The sequence below is a fragment of the Cornus florida genome, unplaced genomic scaffold (genome assembly GCF_030987335.1).
Source record: "Cornus florida cultivar Cherokee Brave unplaced genomic scaffold, ASM3098733v1 CherokeeBrave_3.0.0_Hap2_Chr03, whole genome shotgun sequence".
Taxonomy (NCBI): domain Eukaryota; kingdom Viridiplantae; phylum Streptophyta; class Magnoliopsida; order Cornales; family Cornaceae; genus Cornus; species Cornus florida.
The window spans coordinates 6232848-6257317 of NW_026775573.1; the positions used below are offsets into that span (position 1 = coordinate 6232848).

Consider the following 24470-nt stretch of genomic DNA (forward strand, 5'->3'; position numbering starts at 1 on the left):
AGGTCCAAATTTGCAACCTGATTTTTTGAGATTTGCTATGGGGAAGACTGGAGAGATAGTGTGATGATTTCTCGGATGAGAGAGAAAAAAACACACAGAGCCCTGGTAATCTGTTGGCAGAGAAAGTATTCAATACTCGGGTATTTTACACCCATCTCTATGCATAATCATATATATATTTATTAAACTATTAATTTTTCGTATATTAAGGTAAATTGAGAATTTTTATGTATTGAACGGGATTCCACGTGTAAGTATTCTCGAATATTGTATAGTTACTAAATTTTTCCCTAAAGCACGCTAGGCATGGTTCGGATGTGGATCCTATGCAGTAAGTGGAATTGTGGTGATTGAAAATTGAGTTGGAATTTTTTCACCCCTTAAGTTGCATTATTGGTTTGGGATCAAAATGGCACTCCTCAAAATTTAATGTTCTGAACATATATTTATGTTTTTATGTACCAGAAGACTAGACCATACCTGCCACAACAGCAAACATTTATTAGGATTCAAATGCTGTTGATTAAAGAGATCAGCCAAATTATACCTTTTGATAGTATGCCGTCTGTGTGTGTGTGTGTGAGAGAGAGAGAGAGAGAGAGACAGATTTTCACTTTGGAAATGAAACATCACTCATTATTATAGCTTAAGAAAAGTATGTCAAGGTCATTCTTCTCATCATACACTGGTTAGTCATTCCATAACAACACTGATTGTTACACCTACTTGAGTTCCGTTCTTTTATATTTTTACTTAAGTCAATCTCAATCTCAATCTCAAACCCAACCTCTTTCTCCAAATTGTACTTGAGATCAAAATTATAAGTAACATAAAACTTTAACAAAGTGTATTCATTATCTAAACCTACAATACAATAATCTCATATAAAAACATTTCAGATCATACAAAAGCATCAAATTTACATTCATTTGAATCGCAAGAAGGTCGAAGGAGAGAGAAGACAAGATTTCATACCATTTTGTCTTTAGATAAAGAGGGTGAAGTCAAAATTTATTACTAAGCGCACTCGCGACTGCACAAATATATAACCATTATATTTTTCTGTCTCACATCTGTGCTTATCACAACAAATTTTTCAAATTTTCTCTTAATTGACATTATATAATCTTCTTAAACTTGGTTGGATCAAACTCTTGTTTCATTTTGTTTTGCCAATCTATCTTGGATAAACTCATGATACTGATGAAAAGCTCTTGCAAGAAAAAGAGAACACATATAATACTAGCGTTCTTCAGAACAATCATATGAAGAGTAATGATGAAGGTGAATATGAAATTAGGACAAAACAAACACCATAATTTAAAAGTTTTTTTTTATATTTTTCCTTACAAGAGACAGACTGAAATAAATGAGATGTGCCTCAGAACAGCAACAAACAAAAATGCACATTACTGCACTTCTGTGTGTGGTAGGAGTGCTTCCTTTATATATATATATATATATTAAATTATTTGAAAAAATAAAACATACTTTTACTGGCTTACAAGAGCATGCCAAGAGTGTGAAGAAAGCAATATATATATATATATATATATATATATATATATATATATATATATATATATATATATATATATATGTATGTATGTATGTATGTATGTATAGTCAAACAGATATATATGGTACTATAATAATATTACTCATGTGCTAAGAGGATAGTGAGATAGTTATGTTAGCATTATAATAATAATGAAAAGGGTGGTGAGGTAGTTATGTTACTAAAATATAATTTATTGGAGGGTAATGAGGGGTCATGGTTGTAAACATTATGTGTGTGTGTGTGTGTGTGTATATATTATGGACTTCAATTTGGTCACCGCACTAAATGGGTTTGCCTCCTTTTTACACCACAGGCTTGCTGTCCATGAAATTGTACCAGCAAAGCTTCATTCTCTTGTTGTACAATTCAATAATCCACACACACACACACACACACACACATATATATCATATAATTGAAAATTTGTGATTAAACTTAGCATAGCTTAAATGTGCACATGTTTGACTTAATACAACAAATTTCTTAAATCACACACACCGATTACTCGTTAATCAGTAACCGAGTTTTCTGTTATTAGTTTTGCTAGAAATTTGTCCTGCTTGTTAATTTGTTCAGAAACAAATGAGTCAAACTCAAGCTTTGAAATTAGGGTTAGAAAAAAAAAAAACAAGCTTAAAAATTAGGGTGACTTTCTTTCATCAAAGCAAACTCGAGCTTAGAAGTTCGGGTTAGAAAGCTTAGAAATTAGAATTTTTTTTTTTTTTTTTCTTTTTAACTTTCTTTTGTCAAGCTTGTGTGCGATGAAAGAAAGATTTTCTTTGATGGGCCGATGTGGCGTAGGTGATTCTTTATTGATTCATTTCTATGATACTCAATGAGAAATACTTTCACGACCCTCGAAAATTTTATGTAAACACCAAATCGTTGATTTAATTCGGTTCTACCAAACGAAACAATAAATTTTATACAGCTTCTCATTACATCAACATTCAATTTTGAGTTGAATTGTCACATCTTAATTATTGTATCATGTAGACATTAAAATGTGGAGGGTAAAGCAATGGTACAATGCACCAAATAATTAAATGAAATTAGGAAAGACTAAGGGGCCTTTATTAAATGTGGTGTGGATATATGAACAAAAGCAAATAATAAGTCTCTCAACACTCGATGTGTAGATGGTAGAAGATACCCACTTTAGCTTTATTATAGGAGTTGCTCATGAATTCCATTACAAAAAGTTTGGTAATGTATAATATATATTATATTATAATATATTATATATGACTTGACTTGCTATTGAAAAAAGAAGTCTCCTTCAGAAAGAGGATTTGAGCAGTGGTTGCAATTTTCTCTTTATAACTCCTCTCTCAACAAGTTTTAGTGCTGTATGTGAATATATATATATATATATTCACATACAGCACTAAAACTTCTTTTTTCAATAGCAAGTCAAGTCATATATATATTTATAGGTTACCGAAAAGATGGAACAAAAGAGCAATTTATTTATTAGAATTTTGTTCCATCTAAACACAATTGATTATTTGAATTGGAATTTTTTTATTAATTTTGTGATGGAACTTATGATGTTATTCTTATTGATTAATTATATTTAATTAGTTTATTTTTCCATCATTATTGTGATATTATCAAATTTCATTAAATAAAAATTTATTTTATTATTTGTAACATTTAATCTATATAACAAATTATACATGTACGTATTTGTATTTAAATTTTTACATTTTCATTTTTTTCAGTCAAATTTTTATAACGTATTTAAAAAAATAAAAATAAATTATACTCCGTACATTTTTTAATCCGTTTTGTTTTCAGTATTTTACTATTTGAAGCTTTTACGCACTATAGTTAGATGGTTACGCGGCTACCAATCAAAATTCTCTGTTACATCCTTTTTTCTTTTTTTTTTTGGTTCGGCACACAATTTAAATTATAGAATACATCATTTTAACAAGTGAGTGATGTGATATTTTGTGTGCTACTAAATTGCACCAAAAAATAATTCATATTTGTGAAATTAAGGTCAATTTTAGCCAAATAAAAAACAAAGAAGGGTTGCGGGTACTAGATTCATTATCCATTTTGAAGCGTATGACTTGGTGGATTATTATAGCCTCACCTTGCTATCAAGCAGTCCACACACACACACACACACACACACACATATATATATTCATTCCAATTTAGTGCTAAATTGAATGAAAAAAATAATATTAGTATATTTCTACATTAAATGAATAAATAAAAACCTTCTATTTTAAGAGGTAAGTAAACAATTAAATCCCTTACTCTTACCCTTCTTCTTTTAAAGATATATATGCATATTGACTCTTGATTTGGTTTATATCCCAAAAAAAACGACATCTACTCCGTGCTAACAAATATAAAAATTCAGAGTTTACTATTTAGCCAAAAAAAAAAAAAAATTCAATTTCAAGGTTGGTATTGCCGTGTCATGTTAGTATCATTGACATGATTATTACATGCGTAACATGTTTAATAAATGAGTTAAGACTTGATACGATACGAAAAGACAAATTTAAGTAATTTTTTACATAACACGATATGTTTATTCTATACTTTTAGTTAAATGGGTTATTTTTTATATGAATACGACACGTTTGTCTGACATTTCGTTAATCGAGTTAATCATGTCATAATCGTGTTTATAAGTTCAAATACCAACATTAGCGGGTCAATTCGTATCAACATGATTACAATATGAAAACGATTAACTCAAACCCAAACCCAAACCCAAACCCAAACCCTCTTATCTCGTGTTGTGTCAAAAATTGTTACCAATAATTAGATTACATCAACAATTTGCAATAATAACCCACTCACTCGTGAGTAGGCAAATTTTGTGGTATTGAAATTGAAATTTATTTATTTATTTATTAATTTATTTATTTATTATTATTTTTTTGGCTAAGTAGGAAACTTTGAATTTTTATGTTTGTTAGCGCGGAATAGATGTTGTTTTTTTGGGATATAAACCAAATCAAGAGTCAACCTGCATATATATCTTTAAAAGAAGAAGGGTTAGAGTAAGGGATTTAATTGTTTACTTACCTCTTAAAATAGAAGGCTTTTATTTATCCATTTAATGCAGGCATATACTAATATTATTTTTTTCATTCAATTTAGCACTAAATTGAATATATATATATATATATATGGACTGCTTGATAACAAGGTGAGGCTATAATAATCCACCAAGTCATACGCTTCAAAATGGATAATGAATCTAGTACCCACAACCCCTTCTTTTTATCTTTTTCTTTTTTTTTTTTTTTGGCTAAAATTGACCTTAATTTCTCAAATATGCATTAGTTTTTGGTGCAATTTAATATCACACAAAAAATCACATCACTCACTTATTAAAATAATGTATTCTATAATTCAGTCACCTTATCTATCTCCTTATTTATTACTTTCATGATTTTGTGATTACAAAATATGTTTAGTCACCTCATCAATCTCCTTAATTATTACTTTCATGATTTTGTGATTACAGAATATGTATTTCCTTATTTATTATTTTTATATAAATTTGTAAGTATTTATTATTAGACCACAACCTTAGGGATGACGTACTCACCGGTATCTTATCCATTTCAAGTAGTTAAGTAAGTGATCGGGACCTAACATAATTCCTATATTACAGTAAATAATACAACTAACCCTTACTAAATGGCACCAAATTCGCGCATCTAATTAATTTGGTTCTTATTGGAGTCTTTAATTTCGTTTATATCTCCCCCCCCCCCCCCCCCCAAAAAAAAAAAAAAGAGAGAAAGGACGTAAAGAAGAGAAAAACTTTATATTTTATGTTTGGATCAGCAGATTAGCTGAACCTGTTAATTTATTTATTGAAATTGAAATTTATTAATTAATTAATTAATTAATTAATTATTTTTTTTTTGGCTAAGTAGGAAACTTTGAATTTTTATGTTTGTTAGCGCGGAATAGATGTTGTTTTTTTGGGATATAAACCAAATCAAGAGTCAACCTGCATATATATCTTTAAAAGAAGAAGGGTTAGAGTAAGGGATTTAATTATTTACTTACCTCTTAAAATAGAAGGCTTTTATTTATCCATTTAATGCAGGCATATACTAATATTATTTTTTTCATTCAATTTAGCACTAAATTGAATATATATATATATATATGGACTGCTTGATAACAAGGTGAGGCTATAATAATCCACCAAGTCATACGCTTCAAAATGGATAATGAATCTAGTACCCACAACCCCTTCTTTTTTTCTTTTTCTTTTTTTTTTTTGGCTAAAATTGACCTTAATTTCTCAAATATGCATTAGTTTTTGGTGCAATTTAATATCACACAAAAAATCACATCACTCACTTATTAAAATAATGTATTCTATAATTCAGTCACCTTATCGATCTCCTTATTTATTACTTTCATGATTTTGTGATTACAAAATATGTTTAGTCACCTCATCAATCTCCTTAATTATTACTTTCATGATTTTGTGATTACAGAATATGTATTTCTTTATTTATTACTTTTATATAAATTTGTAAGCATTTATTATTAGACCACAACCTTAGGGATGACATACTCACCGGTATCTTATCCATTTCAAGTAGTTAAGTAAGTGATCGGGACCTAACATAATTCCTATATTACAGTAAATAATACAACTAACCCTTACTAAATGGCACCAAATTCGTGCATCTAATTAATTTGGTTCTTATTGGAGTCTTTAATTTCGTTTATATCCCCCCCAAAAAAAAAAGAAAAGAGAAAGGACAAAAAGAAGAGAAAAACTTTATATTTTATGTTTGGATCAGCAGATTAGCTGAACCTGTTAATTCTTGCAGTGGACAGATACAAGAAGACTGCAGTGTACAGCTCCCACCTCTTAAAACCAACCTTTCTGCGGAGCATTCATTCATTTATTCAATTCGTGTGCCCGACTTACCTGCTAGTGCTAATACACACAGTTACACACACCATGTAGAGAGAGAAAGTATGTATATAATTGTGTATAGAGAGAGAGAGAGGGCCCAAAAACAACCATCCGTACGCCGTTGCCATTTAAGCCCCCCACCGTCCCTACTTACACGTGCCATTCACGTGCCTATAAAATCCTCTACGTGCCTCTCTTTCCTTCTCGTGACATCTCTTTTTCCTTTCCATCGCAATTCTCTCCTCAGTTCTGAAAGGAAACATTCATTTAAATCCCTCCCACCGGTCAATTAAATACTATGCGCAACCCACCACCCACCACCTCTCTCTCAAAAAATTTCACCTATCAAGTGACCTCATCAGCGACACCACCAGTCAATCCACATTTTCTCTCTTTCTCTCTCTAAAATGTCTCTTTTATATCCTCCACCGCCACTGGTCACCGACGTCGGAGGCACAACCACCGTGGAGCTACCTCAACCTCAACTCAACCACAGCGGCAATAACGCCGACGAGTCGGCGTCGTCGTCTTCGTCTTCCACCGTCATTGTGATAATCGTCATCGCCTCCGTCGTCATCGTCTCCGCCTCTCTCTACCTCCTCCTCCGCTTCTTCAGTCGCCGCTGCCACCGCTCGTTCCGTACGTACTCCGTCGCTGATGACGTCGTCTCCCCCGGCCAAGACGACTCGCACCGCGACCGCTCTGCACAAGGCGTCTCCGTGGCCCACAGTGATCTCATCGAGTCTCTGCCGCTCTTCTCCTTTGGTTCCGTCACCGGCAACGTCGCCGGTGGCGATTGTGCCGTATGTCTGTCGAAGTTTGAGCCAAATGATCAGCTGCGATTACTTCCGGTGTGTTGTCACGCCTTTCACGCGCAGTGCATCGACACGTGGCTTGTGTCGAATCAGACTTGTCCTCTGTGCAGGTCCACGGTACGTCCTACAGACTCGGACGTACTGAATAAAATACTCTCATCGTCATCAGCGGTCGAAGATGGCGGCAGTACCAGTTTTCGGATAGAGATTGGCAGTATAAGTCGGCGGCGAGCTGCGTCAGATTCCGGCGATGGTCGGAGGTCCTACTCGGTGGGATCGTTCGAGTACATTGTGGACGATGGCTATGAGGTGTCCATAGAGTCCACACACCGGCGAGGAGTCTCCGATTGTAGCTCTGTCGACAAGGATTTAACCGCCGCGACTCAGCCGCAGCCGCCGGGAGAGCACTTAGTTTTCGATGTCGCCGGCGGACGCAGTTGGCTGAGAGAGTACTTGGATCGATTCAATCTCTCATCACGCGCGGTTTCGTTTGGGAGCTCCGGCAGGTTCTTCACTGGAAGTAGTCGCCGGAGCGACACCGTCGTTCCTGTAGAGGATTTAGAGGCCAACCGCGTCGGAGAAGAGATCAGCGAATTGTTTCGCTGGTTATCAGGAGTATGATCTGTAAATTCAGTCCCAACTCAGGGGTAATTTCGTATTATTCTTTACTATTCTCATTACTACCAGGTCACATTCCTACATCCACTCGTCTTTTAATCTGGATGTAGCAAAAATTAGACAATCATATACTTAGTCAATTTTTGCTCAAATTACTTGTCAATAGTTTATAATTTTCAAGATTACAAATTTTCCCACTATTTTTGTTACATTTAGCAGTTAATTTGATATGATTTTTTTATTTTAATTTTTTAATTAGAGAAATCAGTTCACTTAATTTTGGGGACGTTACTTGTTGAGCTATGCTTATATTATGCGTTGACTAAAAAGAGTGTAGATTTATTTAATTATTGAAATTCATTGATTTATCTTAATTTTGGGGACGTTACTAGTTCAGCTTTGCTTATATGTTGACTAAAAAGAGTGTAGATTTAATTATGGAAATTCATTTGTCAAGCTTGCCGAGTTTGTTCACCAACAAGATAAAACATTTTTTTTATTTTTCTTTCTATTGTGGAAATTATTTTTGGAATTATGGAATGTTTGGTTTAACTTTATATTTGATTCTAAAAGGTCATTTTTGGATCAGATTTCAACCCGTTATATGGGTCTAAATTGTCCTATTGACTCTATTGAATAAAGACTTTTAATTAATGTGATTTATGCTCAAAATCCAATTACGATTAGATTAAATATGGACTAAGTAAGCTATTGATGCATATTAATCTTTTGTTTGACCTCTAACCCTAAGTTTAATCCCTTCCTCAGTTAGAGCAAAAGTAATTATGACAGATTTAACAAATATTTACCATTTACTATTTGAGGTCATTGCTACTCAATTACCAATTACATTAGTCCAGTACGAGAACATCATTACCTCGTGTTTGGAGGGGGTTGTGTGCAAGATGTTATGTACCAAAATTATGCCGGGTTGATGCTTTGCACGATTCCCAATATTAAACTTATGTTGGGTTTCGTGTCCACGCATCAAAACGGCGACGTCATTTATTAACTTGATCTTTTCTCTCCGAATGGATATTTATGATATGTTTGGATGGAATGATTTGGAGAAATAGAAAGAGAAATGAAATGACAGGACTCAAGTGAGTTTAATATTGGGAATAGCTTCTACGCATCAATTTCTCTTCTAATAGATATTTAGGATGTGTTTGGATGGAATGATTAAGAGGAACAGAGAGATGAGAAAAGAAAAGAAATGATATGATTCAAGTGTGTAATTTAGTGGTATTTTGATAATACCAAAACTAACCTCCACAAATAAAAAAGAATTAATCGCTTACAAATATAAAAGGGTAAGACAATAATTTAGTTATTATTCATTATTTTCTTTCCTATCTTCTATTTTATCCAAATAAGAATCACTATATTTTCCTTTCTTTTCTCTCCTATATGTAATTTGGTTATTATCTATTCTTTTCTTTTCTCTTCTCTTCTCTATCTTATTCAAATAAGAATAACTATTATTTGTTTTTTTTTCTCCCCTATCTATCCATGAAAAAAAATTATTACTATCATTTTTTTTCTTTTATCTCCTAACTAATACTTTTTTTTAAAAAAAAAAAAAAAAAAAAAATTTCTCATGTGTATCCAAAGGCACTATTAGTGTTTGAGTTTGTTAGCAACAATAATATGGGTAGTCATGAAAAAAAAAAAAAAAAAACAAAAAAAAAAAATCTGTCGCTCTGTTGTTAAATTGATTTTTTTTATGTCTACACATAATTCACATATTCAACTTGAGAAAAAAAAAAAAAAAAAACCTAGTATTTCACATGAAAGTTGGTTTTTGTAGTAAATGACAGTGAAGTAGAAGAATTATTTATCCAAATGATCTGATTGCATCAAAAATCTTGTGGGGCTATTATCATATTGTTAAGATTCCATGGCAGATAATTAAGTAGAATAATTTGAATCAGCCTATAATTCTATCGACCAATAAAAAAATAGAAATTGTACATTCCTCAGCTACCAACCAAATTGTGCTAACATGCCAACAAGACATAATGCCATTGCTTTTGTTTGGTAGGTCATCCATCTCTCCTGGGCCCACACAAAGTCCAATAAAGAAAGTCACAAACTCCACAAGAAACGTGGATCTTTTGTCATCTTGGGTGTCACACACCATGTCTTCACCCTCCTAAGTTTGCTCGCATTGTTTTCACATCAGCCTATCTTTTTGTAATCCAAACTTAGAGAATCAAATCAAAACCCTAACCCTAGAATACTGCAATAATAAAAAGAGGAGTTAATGTGGTGAGTTCATGGTGGGATGATGACAACTAGGTTGAGACAAGTGAAAAGAGTCAACTATTCAAAAAGGGTTTAAGGCTGGTAGACCTACACTCCCGAGATGTTTTCATTTGTTTCTTTTTAATGTGTAGTGTAGTGTAGTGAGAAAAGCGCACATAGGCGTAGAAAACATGGCTCATATATATCTAACAACATTAAAGCATTTTGCTTTTGTAAATTTTGTGTCTTTAGTGTGGATTTGACGTGCTCAACAAGCATTGTTATTATTCTTATGGTGATTCACCGTACAATGTGTTTATTAGCTTAAGCAGAAGAAAATACGGTCATTGTCAAAGGAATGACTATTGTTAGAGATTCTTGTCGCATGGCGAATTCTAAAAGAGAAGATCACCAACTCAAAGTTTAAGGGCCTGTTTGGCAACCACAGTTACTTGTTTAACGTCAAATCTAAATGGAGAAAGTCAATAGCTTATATACGCGGACGTGTATGCAACACCACATAAAGGCACACCTATCTTTTAAGTACACACCACTATTTATACTTTGTTGTCTTTTAAGTACACACCACTATTTATACTTTGTTGTGTTTTCATATTGAGGAAGCTCGATTTGTAATTCTAAGAATAATTTTTTATTTTTTGAAAATTAAAAACAAAAAAATGTACAGAAAAATTCTGGTTGATTCAGTTTTCTGAAAACTCTTATGAAAAGACATATTTTCAGAGAACTGTTTTTATAATTATTTGAAAATAATTTTCTGTTATCTAAATTTTTGATAACTACTTTTAGAATTACAAACCGAACAAGTCTTATCTTCTTTACTTTTGTCTCAGTCGAAATTATTTATTCTTTACTTTTGTCTCAGTCGAAATTATTTGCAAGCGCACACCCTCACACACAAAAAGGCATAATAATAATAATAATAATAATAAATAGATAAATCCTAATCATATATATATATATATATAGTAAGAGATTATGTATTAACAGAGAATTTGGATCCATTATCAGTTGGGATAAGGTGGCTTTTGTGACGTCTTGAGTAGGCACTAACCTTTATCGGTTCTTATCCTTTTTGTTAGATTTTATTGACTTTATACATGCGAACATTCATTTTGTGCAAGTGTACTTGTGTGTGAACCTAATAATACCTGACTTGTAGAAAAACTTAGGTCCAATTTAGATCGAGTCATTCTAAATAAATGAATTTATATTCAATTATTTAAGTATAAGTTTAGTTTAGGTGTAGTAGTTTAATTTCTACATGATGTGAAGATTGATTTAGAAAACTCCTACGCGTGTAGATTTATGGAATCAATGCATACAAGTATCTATTTAAATGCATATCAATACCTATCCAACCAAATTTAACAAGGAATCACTCATTTAAAGCTTGTAGTCCTTGATATCAAATCCGTTTATTCATCAAATTTGCCATTATTTTTTTTAAAAAAACTTGATATTACAATAATGCTCACGTGAGCTTAGAGTTTTTATCTTTTTTACATACTCGGTCAAACGGATAAGGAGATTTCTTTTTTTAAATCAGTCATAGAACATCCGTGAAATCGGACATTTAGCTTTGTTCTAATTTCTCTATGTTGCTGGCGCTTAAGAAAAAAGGAAAAAAATGACGTTCTTGGCTATTTTTAAATAGTTATAAAAGACTGAATGGGATTTCGGCCTTCCAGTTCCAAAGGTTCTCTAAAAATAAACATTTTTATAACTGAGTTTTCAAAATACAATTTTCAGAAAACTGAATCAAGCAAAATCTTTGTATAATTCTCTGATATTCAATTCTTTAGAGTAAAAAAATCTGGGTTTTAAACCAAGCAAACCCAAAATCTCTATGTTCTAATCGATGCATAATGGATTGTTATTCTACAGTTCCCATTTAATGAACAAGATCAAGAGCTTGAATTGTGGAGCACAATGATCACAATAACGAATAATAAATAAGAAATCAAAATGATTTAGCGCACTGAGCAGACTCACTTACCCTGGAATTGTGTAGGTGCCTTTGGATGTGACTTTAATTGCTGAATCAGTAAATCCATTTTAGGTAGCTGAACAACAACATTTCTTGCAGGTGCTCATATGTCACTACCACTTTATTCTAATTCTTTAGAGTGAATAATTTTATCTATGGAAAGGAGGCTGATTTGATCTCCTTCACTGCGTTTTAGTCAAGAAAAATCATATATCATCTGAAAGTCAGAAACACCGAGGCGCAGTGACACAAGGGTGAGGTAAGAAAAATGATTTAGAGTCCGAAAATCCAACAACTCAATTGATTTACATAAGAATAGACTTCAACCTCCAACATGTAGATTTGAAAGTCAGAAACTCCAAATAGAGTGATGTGAGGCGTAGTGAGGGTGAGGTCAGTCCCCCCAACTCACATACATCACCCCATTCAGGAAAATGATTTAGAGTCTCAAAGTCCGACAACTTCAACTGATTTATGTAAATAAATACTTTAACCTCCAACATGTAGATTCAACATGTAGATTTGTTGACTGTCAAACTCTCAAATATTACTATTTTAGGAGACTTCAACCTCCAACATTTAGATTAAATCTAACAAAGACTACTTTGTTTATTGGGTAAGTGGTATTCACCATTCCACCTTTCAAGAAGAGAGAACTTGAAACTATATTACCTAAGAAACAAGTTGGGATTTTGGATTGGCTGTAGTTTAAAAGTTCTCTCTTCCTACAGCTTATCAGTAAAACTATGGCAAAAGCAAAGCCCCATTGCAAGGTATCCTAGATTGTAATCCCAGCTAGGGATACCACAAAGCAAAGGGTAAAAAAATATAATAAGGCCCTGTTTGGGTAGTGTGCTGTAGTGTTCCCTACAGTGCTACAGTACCCATTTTCAGAACACATGCTGTTTGGGCCCAACTTGTTGTGTTCTCAACAGTAGTGGAACACCAAGGAACAAATCCAATATTTGGCCCAAAAACTGGAACAATAATTTGGTATTCTATGTTGTTCCAAGCCCATTTATTTTTACTGTAGCAAGATAATAATAAATTTTTCAGCCTCCCAATCGCCTCCGTCCCCATTCTCGTTCTCAACTCTGAACTTGCCCTAATCGCCTCCATCTCTATTCTCGTTCTCAACTCTGAACTTGCCCTAATTTCAGATCAAAAAAAAATCCCAAATCGCTTCCCAGTGGCGATTTCACGGCAAATCATTTCAACCTCCTAATCGCCTCCATCTCTATTCTCATTCTCAACTCTGAACTTGCCCTAATTTCAGATAAAAAAAAACTGTGAACTTGCTCTCTCTCTGTGCAAATGCAAATTACAAAATATACAAGCATTAGTTGCCCTATCTCTCCCTCTCTGCAACTGCAAACTACAAAATCTACAAGAATGGGTTTCATTTCAGATTGTTCAAAACCCATATCTTTCGGTCAAGTGTCAGGTCCACCTTTCTTTGAGACATTTTTTTGAACATATATATACTGATTTACAATATTGTTTGACCAGAGATGCAAGAGGAGGGGCGGGTCTCTTATTTGATGTGAGCTTTGCTCTCACTCTGTTCCAGACCTGTTACGGTAGAGTCAATATTTAGTTTGAAGTACAGTTATGCAATAAGAGAGAGAGCTACCTTGTGTGTATGGGTTTTCGCTGTTCCACTGTGTTTGGGTTTGCTTGTGTGTATGGGTCTCTACTCTCCAGCTTGCCCCCTCTCTCTGTGCAACTGCTAGCTTGTGTGTATGGGTTTTGTTTAATTTTTTTTTTTTTTTTTTCTAAATCAACTAATCAAGCTCTGTAATTCTTGTTTTGCAAACTAATGAAGCTCTATAATTAATTTAATTTAATCATCCAAAAAAAAAATATTAATTTCTATTCCAAAATTCTCACTCCAAATTTTTGTTCCAAACATGTTTTGTTCCCATTTCAGAACATCGCACTACAAAACACTTGTTCTGTTCTCTAGAACAGTACACTACATCACACTACACTTCCCAAACGGGTCCTAAGAAATTAACTTAATAACATCTTTAAAATAAGGGGTAAAAAAGATTAGCAATACAAATCACAATAACAAGATTAAATCAGCTTCCAAAAACAAGATTGTGATTTTACAACTAAGGGCTACCTCGTGCTAACCTGTTCCAAAATAAATAGCATACTACATACCTTTTTCATTTTGTTTTTGTATATCACAACATTCATGTTCTGGTAACATTCAGATCAAACCTAATGCCAAAAAACAACTTTTCGGCAAACCATATTCATGCAGATAAAATTCAAAAAATTGCTTTCTGCAATAAATTTCCCTCATTGAAATATATGTAGCGTGCAAGAAAAAACAATCATTACTGGACGAGAGAGAGAGAGAGAGGTGGAGGGGGGTGGGGGTTAGAACTCAAAGAGGCGCAACTCAATCATCCCTTCTTTCCTTTTTGGAGAATACCATGCTACCACTTTCCCAGATTGTAGGAGCCTCAAAGAGTAATTCAAGCTATATATGAGATCCTCCACTTGTGGCCTGCGTCTTCCAGATGATGAATCAAGCGACAACTTGGAATCTACTCGAAAGACAATTGGCCCTGCAACCTGAAGAATCAAAATATTGTAATTTGTATCCATTATATTATGGCTTTTGTCTCTGAGAAGAGATAGGAATTATTTGAATCTCACTCCAACAATGTTAAAAAGACATTACCCAGGGTAATCCTGTTTATTGAGGGTGCTGGGAAGGACAGATTGGATAAAATCTTTTACATTCTTCACACAAAGTAGCTGCTTTAAGGATTCGACCCCCGTTCTCACGCTTGACAACTTGAACATTTTACCACTAAGCAATCTTCCATTAAATATTTATCAATAATAACTCTCTCTGGTAGAGTTTGAGTTTTGAATGCTTTCCCTCTTGTTTTCGATTTTCAGGACACATCTTATTCAGCTCAAATCATCTTCTTCAAAGTTAGTTCAGCCCATTAATCCAAGGAGCATTTGCCAATGTCTCATTCAACAACCAAAAGAAAACAAAAGGATAAAACAAAAAAAAAAAAAAAGAAAGAAAGAGAGAAAGAGAATACATATCAACTCACTCCTTTTATTTCCTTTATAATATATTTGAAAAGAATGATCTTCCATGGTAATCTTAAGCACCCAAGCCAGAGGCTCCACAGATCTTCACAAGGAACAAATTATTTGAACAAACATCGATACCATTATAATCCTCTTTTTCTGGCTTAGCAGGGCTGAAATCTGTATATCACTCATCTAAGTTATAGGTCCACTTTTGGATTCTAGACTTCCTTTGGTGTAAGGTCATATGAGGATTTCAGTGTATTTGGTTCATTGATGAATTTTAATTAAATTCGAGTGTAAGATTCCTACTCTTTGTCGTTTCTCTCTTGGTTTAGTACTGAGAGAAAAAGGAAAGGGGGCTTTTGGGGCGATGGAGGGGTGGTGATTTGCAATATTTTCATTTTTAAAAGTATAAAACTAATTAAGGATGAAATTTTTTATTTTACTAAATTTAATCAATGAACTCTGACATGAGATGCCAATAGAATTAACACATTTTATCCGCTCGATTTCGTCAAACCTTACAAAGCTCAATGTAATATACCCCTTTTCTCTTTCTTTTAATTTTTCCTTTTTTGGGTTGCTATGTATTCATCAATATTACTACAGCAAAAAAGTTATTCAAAAAATATTAAGCAAATATAATTTTGATCATTTGCAATGTTTGATAGGATTCTTTATCAATAGCTGAACACACGAGACAACTACATGCAAATATAAACAAAAATACCTGCTGTTGAAAGATCAAATTGAGCTTTGGGGAAGGCGGTGCATTTTCTGCATTTGTAACTGAAGAACTACTGAAAATGTTGGAAACCTTTTTGGCTAAAGCCAAAGCTGAGCAGATATCCAGGCGAGCATCTATCCGAGTGAGGTCCCCGTATAACGTCCTGAAGCTCCCACGTTGGAAAGTGTAGCAAACTGAGCCAAATAAATCAGCAGTGAAAGGTGTTCTATTCCTAACACCCAGAGGAATGCTGTCCCCAGCTCCACTTGACTCAACAGCAACTGAGCTGTCCCTGCCCCAAAACCAGGCTCCACAGGTACCACCTGATATGTTTTTTTTTTTTGGTTATTAGAAGAAGAAAGTTAAAGGTAAAAACAATTAATGAAAGCACAAATCCTGATGGTGGCCACACACCCAAAATGACTAAGCTATCAATTTACATGTTCTTATCCCTTTAACATGTTTCTTCACATGACATGCCAAAGTTTTCTGAATAGGGAGTATGATCAACAACAATTGTCATATCAAGGGTTAACTTTCAATTGGATGGCAATTAAATGTGTTGAAAATTGCTAAATTGTACTTAAGGTTAATTGTAAAAAACCCCTTAAAATACAAGAAATCTGCACTTTAACCTGTGGAATAGGGGGTAATATGAAAATGTTTTTTAGTTCAAAGGGGTTATATGCAATTAATCCAAAAGGATAAATTGAAAATTCCAAAAAGTCCCAATTCTTTGACTAATTATTTCTCAACAGTTCCTGACAGAAGGGAGCATTAAGACACTTACCAGAGAATGATATGAAATATAGAATAGATTTACATACAACACAGAATTTAGAGTCCTCTAGAGATTAAGCAATGCATTTTTTTGATTAAAAGAACAACAAAATGGTGAAAACTAGGAGAAGAATAAGAAAATATCAACAAAATGGTGAAAGAAGAAGCCATAAGAACCATTTTAGTTTCAGTTTTCCTGGTGATTAGAATTTCTTCCTACAGCTTACTCCAATTGATGGCTTAAAAACACAGGAAAATAAACTATGATGCAAACAAAGCAGCACTACTCTACAATCTATGGTTTGGTATAAACAACAAAAATTGGGGAACTTGTACCACATAAAAAAAACATAACAGATTTATAGAAAAAGGTCAAATCAGATGAAATCTTGTTTTACCCAGAAAGATATTTATCAAAATTACAATAAAAGAATATTTGGTAAGGTTACAAGATTACCGATAATTCCAGATATTGCTGAATGAGGTTCTTTTAAACGAATATCGTACGAAGGCCTCCAGAATTGACCCTTGTCTGTCTCCTCAATGAGATCCTTTTTCGTCTCCTTCTGCCTCCAAATGTCCTTGCTCTTCTCATAAGAGAATGCAGCCTTTGCACATAATCCATGCATTAAGGCAAGAGGTGCCTCGCCATTAATAGAATTAACAGCCTTGGGATGACCACTATTTTTGTGTATACCAAAACGATATCGTAACCCAGATTCTGAAACAAGGGAACAGCAATCCAATGAAATTGATTCAGGAACATCCCAATATTTTCCATTACGATCTATGAACAGTCCAGGCCATGCTGCCTCCATTGTAATATCATGATTAGGAAGCTGCAAATACAAATGACAGGTTAAGGGCAAAAAAAATGAACTCCATGCACCATAGAACCACACAACTCATGCATCCACATATCTGAAAAAACAATAAAAAAAAATAATACAGTATAACTTTAGAAAGAAAAAATCAATTAGCATAGGAAAAGTTCGAAACATTAGCGTTCTCTAACATGGACACTTCTCTAAGTCTAAGTATTTAAAGCCAACATGGAGTCTTAAGAGTTTTAGCCAGCAAGTAACTCATTCTTAGAGACCATATATAATTTTCAAAGAACATATTTAAGTAAGATGCTACTATTGAAAGAATCTACCCTTCAAGGAAGAAGGAAGTTGTGTTCTAAATTATGATGTGATGAATCTGATTTTATAGGCTCAAACTTTTTACCATATAACTGGAATTGTCAACAAGATTTAATCTCAATGGTTAGCAAACAAACAAACACACACACACATATATATAAAGGAGGTAAGAGGAAAAATATAGAGAAAACTACACATCGGCGCAACCCCCCCCCCCCTCCAACACACACACACACACACAAAAATAATACATCCACAAAGATCACATGAACACAGGCCCCTTTGGACTCAACTAGACACCTAGGCCCTAGCACATGAAAGTAGCAATTTCAACCTGTGGTGCTCCCTTTAGATTTGCTACTTCAAACAATGAGGCAAAAATTTTGAGCCCTCTTTCCTCAGCAATTTGTCACAAGAAAATCAAGTGGATTTAGTGTTACATCAAAGTGCTATCAAAGTACGATATGTGCACGAAGTTGATCTCACAGTAGATGAGATTGAGACACAGCTCCTGCTGGTGTTTGTGTTGGAGCCATGTTCCATAAGGAAAATTTAACCAACTGATCCTTGGATTCTATCAGAAATCCAAGACCAAGAAATTCTGATTAGGGAGCAAATGATTTTACTTTGAACAATCCAGCTGAAGATGCACCGAAAAATCCTAAGAAGAATTCATGAGAGCCATTGAGAACCGTGGTGATGTAAGCTTCAATATTAATTTTTTTAATAGATATTCAAAATCTCAAGAATATTTTAAATAATTATAGTTTGTTTTGTTGTATACTTGTATGAGTTAAAAGAGGTTAACAAGAAGAAACTTAAAAATAGTTAGATTAAGTAATAGGGTAATGCAGCAATACTGCAGGTTCTAATGCAGCAAAAGCACTTAAACAAAGAGCGAGCCAAAATTAATAATTGGTAAAAAGACATGAGAACGGCTAAAATAATGTTAAACAAAGATTATATATTGCAATAAAGGTTATTTTAATCACAATAAAGAGTTCAAGGTGAATGTTCTTTGAATGAACAAAATGAAAATTTCTATCACCATCTGATTGTGCTTGAAGGAAGCAAACAATCAAATAGAGGCTTGCTACATCAAAGATGTTGGAGGAAATCAGAGATGAAATCGAAAAAGTACTTTTTGAGCTGATGCTTTTCATATTTGTATCATGATAAAGGTGGAGAAGTTTGTTGACAACAATCAAAGGTGGATTAAAGATTAAGCCATAAACATTAAATACGGAATCTGACATACCACATAGGTGATTAACATGTTGAAATTTCGCACTCTGTTCCCAGCACACGACTTGTTTAGGTTACCAAAGAGACAAAATTGAAAATTATAAAACTGTGATACACAATGCCACAATAGTCCAGTCATTAAGCTTTTAGCACTAGTAATTTGTAATTCACCTTTTTAAGAAATGACATGAAGTAAATTTGCTACAAGACAACCGCATAATTTAAAATAAATCACAACAGTGTCACCTCTACATTTTATCAGTTGATATAACAATTATAAATCCAATTACCCGATAGAAAAAACTCAAAAAATCTAACACATCCATAGACTTTCATAAAGTTTCTTGCTGTACTCATACAGTCGTAAGATCACCACAACGTGACATTTCTTCCATTTTCTAAGAGCAAGCTCTATAGCAAATATTAGTTGCAGGAGCTACTGTGGTATGAAAGATTATTCTATTGAAGGGCTGTTACAACTTATATCATTTGGATAATATTATAACAGCAATTAACCTTTTTACGATATTGCGTGAAGACAAATTTTAAAATTTCTATGTAGCTTAAACTTAAAGGTTTTGTAGTAAATTATGAATCAATTATAAGGAGAGAGGGAAAGAGAGAATAAAATAAGAACAATAAAATAGAAGAAAAATTGAAAAGACAATAGAACAAGGTCTAATGTAAAAATACAATCAAACTTGTCGAATCTTATCCATAATACAATGATGAAGGTGGAGAGTAATGCTTACCTTATGAAAAAGCATGGCCTTGGTGCGGCGACCCTTCTTCTCCCCATGTGCTTCTGTACTCAACAATAAGGATGATGAGGAATTCAGAGAAAACTGTGAGCAGAGGCCGAGAGAATAAAGTGACTTGTCCAAAAAGTGCTTGGCAACATCTTTAATTGCAAGCAGCTCCCACTCATCCATGCTAGCCACTTCTTCTTTAATGGAAGATATTAATTTTTTCGGACGGAATTGTGCAATTAATCCAACCCACCTATACATTTAAAGGTTATACAACATATGCATTAGTATGTTAACAAATTGAGAATGCAAGTGAATCCAGTAAACACGGAAAACTAGTTCTCAACTCTTTAACCAATAATCCAAACCCTCTTCTTGCTAGGACGTATGATAAACAACAAACTCTATGAGGTTATACCACCGATTTCACAAACATCAAGCTGGAAAATCAGTGGAAGAGTGTATATATATCAAATCATACATTTGACAAATAACTAAATAAACATTCAAGTCAAAAGTAAATGGTGAGGTTGAGAAAAAAAATATGTAAAAATTTACCCCAAAACCTAACCACTTTTTCAAACAATGGAGTTTAAATGTTCATGTAATCATTAATATATTATACGCAACATGACTGCATTCTAATTAACTCCAATTTCAGTGAGCATCTACCGAAATCCTTTCCCTTCAAAGGCATTAGAGTAATATCAATTACACGAAAAAGTGAGATCAACAATAAAGTACAAGCAAATTCCATTGTAAAGATAATTGTTAAAGATAACAAAAAATTTCAGTTCCTTTCAGATTCCTACATTTCCTCAGTAACTAGATGGAAGAGTCATGTCCGTGTTTGGCTGCTGAGAAAATAGAGAAAACAAGCATAAACTTAAAACTATTGGAGTATTGGGTCTTCCATTTCTCTTTCTTTTTTCAACTCAATTCACCCACAGTTGGCCCAATTTAACAGAACTAGTCAATTTCAGTGATAACAAAATTCACATATCTGAATAATATATTTTCCATCTCTTTCCTTTCCAATATATTTTCTATTCATCTTTTCTTTCAAAGAATTTTCAGCAATTTCTCGGCAACCAAACATGGAATTAAAATTAAAAATGACTCAAAATTTTCAGTTCCTTTCAGCTTCCTACATTTCCTCAGCAACCAGATGGAAGAGTCATGCCCCTTTGGCTGCTGAGAAAACAGAAATCGAAAATAAACTTCAAGCTATTGGAGTATTGGGCTTCATTTTCACTTAATATATTCAACTCAGTTCACCCATCATCAGCTCAATTTAAAGGACCTCGTCAATTTTAGTGATAATTCAAATTTCAGAATAATTTAGCTCAGTAAAATAAAAATAAAAAATAAAAAAACATATCATGTATAATATATATATATATATACACAGAGAGAGAGAGAGAGAAAGAGAGAGAAGAGGATAGGGGTATTTGATTACCAGTTAGAGAAGTTTTGTCTGAGCAAGAGAGACTGGAGAGAGAAAGAACCCAACTCCTTGTGAGCAGTAGGGGCATAAGAAGGTATAATACCTAGAGGAAAGCCATTGCCCAGAAGCGAGAGCTGTTGAATCCTGAGTGCTCGGCTGCCTCGAGCACCGTCGACCGGGAAGGGCTCGCCGGGTATGGACCGAGCAGTGCCATCTAGGGTTTGTGGACTCGCAATGTCTTGGTTCCAAAATGCTGAGTCCATCGCCGTCCTCAGGTTAGCCATTTGAGTCAACCCCTCAGGCTCGCTCGCTCTCTCTCTCTATATAACTTTCTCTCTCTTCTTCTTGTTGGTGTTGTAGTGCGGTGTGATTCCTTATCTATGAGTTTGGTGCAGTTTTTTTGAAATTGGAAGGAAGTGAGTGAGTGAGAGAGTTTGTTTGGGTTTTGGTTTTGGGCGTTTTCTTTTGTTTGTTTGTTTGCTTGCTTTTCTTTTCTTTTTTGCACTTTTGAGAGGGTTTTAGAATTTGTAGGCGGCAAATTGTAAATTGTAAGGGGTTTATTGTTGTGTTATTAGTATTACTTTTTGTTTTTTTTTGGAGCTATTTGAAATGAATTGTGCTTTACATGCAATATGGCATCAAATATCAACGATCATAATCTTGTTTCAGGTTAATTTAGCATATTTCAAAGGAGGTTCCATTCTATTTCACCCAAATGCTCTCAATTTCTAGCTATTGGTAAATTTTACTATTATCAGAGGTAATTCTCAATATTATAATTATAAAATTTTACTTATTTAAATTTCATTATTATTTACTTACAGGTGAAATTTGTTTTATTACTGATAAATTTTAGTAATATAATGATACAAATACAATTTTACTTGTTTAAATTTTGCTATTACTTATTGGTGAAAGTAATAGCGGAATTTAATCATTAATTGTGATACAATTCACGAATTTGAGTAAATGTTAGTTGAGATTTCAGGCGGGTTTAAGGTATAATTTGAATTCAACTCACCATACGAAATGCTAAACTTAAGCCTAACCCTAACCATATATTCAACATTAACTACTCAACCCAAGTTCAATCCATCTTTCTATTTTTAAATTCGGCCTTGCAACTCGGGCTTAGATTTCTGGGAAAAATTTCAGGTTAATTTAGTTTATTCATATGGCTAATCCTTACATTGAAAAATTAATATTATCTTGAATTAGTCTTAGATTAAATTACTCCTAAATAATATAAAGTTTAAAGACTTTTTGTAAATTTTTAGTAAATTACAAACAAATTTTTAAAAAATTAATTCTCCTGAATGTTACATACAATAAGTTAATATTTAACAAAATAAATTAAAAAAAAGAAGTAATCATAATTTAAATATCATATATAATGTATTTAAAAGTATATATATATAATTCGAATTCGGGTTGGCACAAATTGCTAGCACTTCAACTTGATATATGATTTAATTTAAAAACAGAATAAAAATCTCAAATGTGTCCAAATTAATTAGGTAGACTTTTATTATTATATAATGGACATATTATTCATTTACATACATTATCTTTTATAAGACAATAAGGGTTAGAAGTTAGATTAATAGGTGCAAAGAGTCGAAGGCTGACACTCTCAAAATCCGCCAAAGACACTAACCACTTGGCTATCGAGGCATCTGTCTCTAAATGAATCCCTAAGAGCACATTATCCTCTAAATTACTGTTTAATAAATGCATTTTTTTTTTGTTTTTTTTTTTTAAAAAAAGAAAGAGTTAAGATCATGCTTCACACGTGAGGGTCACACGCTTTCTTTCTCACTCACTAGTTGGGTGGGCACCAAAAACATGTTTGTGGGCTTCTCCTTGTTGGATTGGGCTTGCTGCCATGTTTTGTAATGTCCACAAGACTGTGATCTGTGGACCAAAACCTATTTATGGGCTTTTAAAAAAACCAAAGAGATTACTTTCACTAAAATTTCATCAAATATCATCTTTAAATATCTCTCAAAATTAATTACCACTCTAACCCTAATTTCCTTTTCCTTTTCAGTTACTTTTTCCATTAAAATGGTACAAAATGTCTATTTTATTCATACCTTTTAATTTATTTTGGATCCCCCCCCCCCCCAAAACTCTCATTTGCTACCAATTTGTATCTCCTCGCGCGCGTGCACACACATAATAAATAAATATATATATATATATATATATATATATATATATAATATAAATTATATGAATTATATTATATATATAATATAATTCATATAATTTATATTATATATATATATATATATATATATATATATATAGATAAATAGTTGTAGAAAACACAATAACCGTCCGAGATCGCAAATTTCAATCTCGGACGATCATAAATCCCTTTATTTCCTCTGCTTATCATTTTCTCCAAAAACCCCCAATTGACCAAACTTAAAGCCTTTTATATGTATATATATATATATATATATATATATATATATATAGGTTGTAATTAGACTTTCCGATTGGTCTCAGTTGGATCAGAACGTAGCTTTGGCTTCAGTTGGACATCTATTTACCCAATAAGAAAGAAGCTTTGGTTTTGTTTATCTCACTGATTTGGGTCTTTTTACCCAATAAGAAAGAAGCTTTGGTTTTGTTTATCTCACTGATTTGGGTCTTTTGAAATTTACGGTTTTTGGGTCTATTGAGGCTCACCGATTTTGGTATGTTGAAGTCACCGATTTTGAGTTTGTTGAAGCTTGACGATTTTGGATATAACTGAGGCTCCTCTCTTGCTAACAGTAATGAAGAAGAAGAAAATAAAATAAAAAAATAGAGAAAAAAAGATATATATATAAAGAAGAAAAGGAGGAGAAACCAAACACATTTTTATTTTTATTTTTATTTTTTATATGCATGTTAGTCCTAACACATTTTTATTTCACCTCACTTTCAGACCTCTTGCTTGTACAAAGAACATCACGTACTCTTCCATTAACCCCAAATTTCACCCAGTCATTTCATATGGAAATAGCATAGTTAAAAAGTTTGTTTAATCTTTTTCGGACACTAACCAACTTCTTCAATAGGGCATTGATTCTTTTGCTTTTTTCTGAGTGGTTTTAAATGTTTTCAATTTATTAA

The 24470-nt window shown here is 33.2% G+C and overlaps 2 protein-coding genes across 2 annotated transcripts; one reads left to right on the forward strand and one right to left on the reverse strand.

Moving 5' to 3' along the window:
- The first annotated feature begins 6165 nt into the window (after window positions 1–6165).
- Window positions 6166–8130, forward strand: LOC132299207 (E3 ubiquitin-protein ligase ATL4). Its single transcript, XM_059795700.1, has one exon. The coding sequence runs from the start codon at window positions 6896–6898 to the stop codon at window positions 7922–7924; it is 1029 nt and encodes a 342-aa protein (XP_059651683.1). The 5' UTR covers window positions 6166–6895; the 3' UTR covers window positions 7925–8130.
- A 6101-nt stretch (window positions 8131–14231) lies between these two features.
- On the reverse strand, window positions 14232–21861 carry LOC132299208 (protein TRIGALACTOSYLDIACYLGLYCEROL 4, chloroplastic). The gene is made up of 5 exons (XM_059795701.1): window positions 21354–21861; window positions 19898–20147; window positions 17213–17594; window positions 15979–16298; window positions 14232–14768 (listed from the first exon to the last, which is right to left on the reverse strand). Exons 1-5 carry the CDS (start codon window positions 21623–21625, stop codon window positions 14571–14573), a joined length of 1422 nt encoding a protein of 473 aa, XP_059651684.1. The 5' UTR covers window positions 21626–21861; the 3' UTR covers window positions 14232–14570.
- Between the last annotated feature and the right edge of the window lie 2609 nt (window positions 21862–24470).